Below are 2,840 nucleotides of genomic sequence, written 5' to 3'. Positions count from 1 at the left end.
TTAACTGTTTATCACTTTTATCCCTCATTTTAAAAAAATTCTATTTTTGTTCTTGATTAAATGCTGYTTCTGGATGAACAATGACAGAATAGTGTGACCACTGCAGCAAAAATATACCTCGTTCATATTGATTAGCACAGTTTTTAAAAGTAAACAAGATGATTGGTTTTCATAAATAACTGTTCGTCTATGAATACCTGAAGTTTTTGCTTAAGCTGGAGAATGTTTCCCAGCAGCCAAGTGATGCAGGAAAAAAAGTGATTCTGGAAACCATGGCAACAGTATGTCTCTACGTCTCTTGCTTCAAACTTGCTTCAACATGATTGAAAATGTTCATGTGAGCTCTATAGTTAAGTTGCATTTGTRTGTAAAAGACTCACATGGTCCACACTCTGTTGCTTTATCTGGTTTACTTCTCGGAGTCTACTCATGAGGCTGAGGATGCTGCTCAGGCTTAGCAGGGGAAAAGTCTTGCTGTGTATTCCTTCACACCTCATCAATAAGATGCTGGCTGTCTCACATGTACAGAGGAACTTATCCATCCTCCCATCAATRAGCTGTATCAATCAATTTTCTTACCTTAAGGGTGGTTTTACCTGAAATTTACCACGTTCAAGGGAGTTTCTTTCTTAGCAGAGAGGTGATCTTCATTTGAAGTGGCTCCATCTTGCTCCCTGATACAGAGGCCAGGCAATAAGCCTCTCCCTCAAGGCCCCATTAAAGCAAAACCCAGGCTCTGTAGGTTTGATATTCATCGTCTGGGCAACCTCTGCCATCAACACATTTTGAGCCACGTGAGAATGATCACAGCTTATTAAAGTGGAAATAATGACTGCTCTGCCTCCGGCATGAAATATTTAACAAGGACAAAGGAGATGGCTCAAAGGTGATTCATATCTGTGTTGAAAGGAGAGCGCGTGGACAATACCATCTATACAGGAAGCGCAGACGACCCTTTCCTAACCTGAGCTCAGAAAGGACTGTCTGCAGTTGAAATTTGTACCTCGGTGTAGGCAGAAACAGAAAATGTGCACTGAATTAATGTTTATTAGCTGTAGCAATGACAATAGTAGAAACGCAAGCAGCTTCCAGCACATCCCTCTGTTCACCTTGTGGCATTTACTGTGCACACAAAGCAGCTTTATAAAATCAGGTTTCAAATGTATGTGTTCATTTTTGACCATTATTTCAATTTAATTATTTTCTCCAACCAGGCTCAGAACATGTAGAGCGTCCAATTTCTGGATGTGAGATTATTGATGTATTCTCCCGTCTAACTTTGGTAAATTAGCTCTTTCGGCCCCTTGGGAAGCGAGGAGGGTGAAAATGTTCTCCATCAAGTGTGATTGAATTGGATTTTACAAGATGAATTGCCAGGACAAGAGTTTATCCCAATTAGATTGYCGAGAGGCTTCAGTCCTTCTGTGGCCACTCTGTTCAACAGCAATTAGGGTCAGCCTTTAGTTACCAGGCTCCTTCGTTGTGAAAAGATGTTTACAATTTGAGCAGAAAGCAGATAAATGCAACAGTCCAACATTTGCAGCAGTAAAAAGTGGTCTGCGGTCACAGCCAAGACTTCGCAAAATTACAGATCCGACAGCCAAAACATGAGCCGAGGAAAACACAGCTGTCTCTTCTATAGCCCACACATCTTTTAATCTACTCAAATACAATACAGACTCCAGAGGCTGCCTCTGGTTTCTTGTTTGGCCATCCATCTTCCTCTCACATTTTTTTTTCTTTGATCTAACCTGTATGATTTGCAGACGTGGAAGCGCGGGGTGTCTTTCATCTGTCAAGAGGACCACATTTACCTCAGATAGTTTCAATAAAGCTGATGACTGGCATGCATGGAGGTGATACTTAGGCTTACCTTCCCCAGACTCGGGCCCCACAAATATCTCAGACTGAAAACACAGACGGCCAAAATCAGGACGACCAGAGCCAGGATAAGAACCACCCACTGGCAGGGGTGATACTTGGGCTTCTTCTGTTTTGCAGCCTCAACCTGCAAAAAAATAAAAAAATAAAAAAATAAATTTGAAATATTTCTATGACATGAAACGTATTAAACTAAACACACACACAATAGAAGGAGGGCTTAAAATGTTTAAAATAAACAACCTTTTACATTGTTGTTCGCAATAGAATAATTTCAATCCACTGCTTATTTTACACTAAGACTAATCAATGGGTTAAAAGCAAGTGCAAAGGAAAACTATTTACTGAGGGGGTCCGCTAAGGTCCCTTCAGACGAAACACTTTGTGCCAAGCTTTCTGCTCAGTTCAGTGGTGAGCCATGGCAGATTGCCGCAGAGTTCAGAGCAAACAAGAAGGGAGTTCTGAAACTTTGAGTAGACGGTAATTTTGGCAAGCAGTACCCTCCCAGTTTCCCCATTATTTCTATTTGAGGAGGAGAAAAGAAAAGAGTAAAAATGTGGGTTGATTAAGAAGCTCTGTGAACCACTACTGTTTGCAAAACTGATCTTGAGTTGCACATGCAATTTTTGTAAATGAGTTTTTATTTTGCAGTAAATTGTGAACTCAGCTACCTGCTGCTGTCATTTGAAAATAACCAAATAATTCTATTCTGTGAAAGTGATATGAAATGTTTGAGATTTGACTTTAGATATAAAAACTAAATTTCTGATACAGTATATAATATATTGTACTCGCGTAAAATAAATAAAAGTATTGAGTTATAGTGAACAGTTAGAATTTCAACAATGATATTTATTGGAAGGTAACCTCGCCAAAAACATTTTTTAGTGTGATGTGGTTTATGTCGGGTGTGATGGATTGTACAAACCAATATGTTGTCAGGATGGTATATATATATA

The 2,840-nt window shown here is 39.5% G+C and overlaps 1 protein-coding gene across 1 annotated transcript in view; it reads right to left on the bottom strand.

Annotated features, from left to right (window-relative positions):
* Positions 1-2,840, bottom strand: part of tnmd (tenomodulin) — a 75,882-nt gene that overhangs the window by 67,656 nt on the left and 5,386 nt on the right. Inside the window, exon 2 of the mRNA XM_014003889.1 lies at positions 1,874-2,008. Coding sequence (XP_013859343.1) covers positions 1,874-2,008 — 135 coding nt within the window. The remainder of the gene's footprint in view (positions 1-1,873; positions 2,009-2,840) is intronic.

The sequence above is a fragment of the Austrofundulus limnaeus genome, unplaced genomic scaffold (genome assembly GCF_001266775.1).
Source record: "Austrofundulus limnaeus strain Quisiro unplaced genomic scaffold, Austrofundulus_limnaeus-1.0 Scaffold1, whole genome shotgun sequence".
Classification (NCBI taxonomy): domain Eukaryota; kingdom Metazoa; phylum Chordata; class Actinopteri; order Cyprinodontiformes; family Rivulidae; genus Austrofundulus; species Austrofundulus limnaeus.
This window is presented reverse-complemented; position numbering and strand designations above follow the sequence as displayed.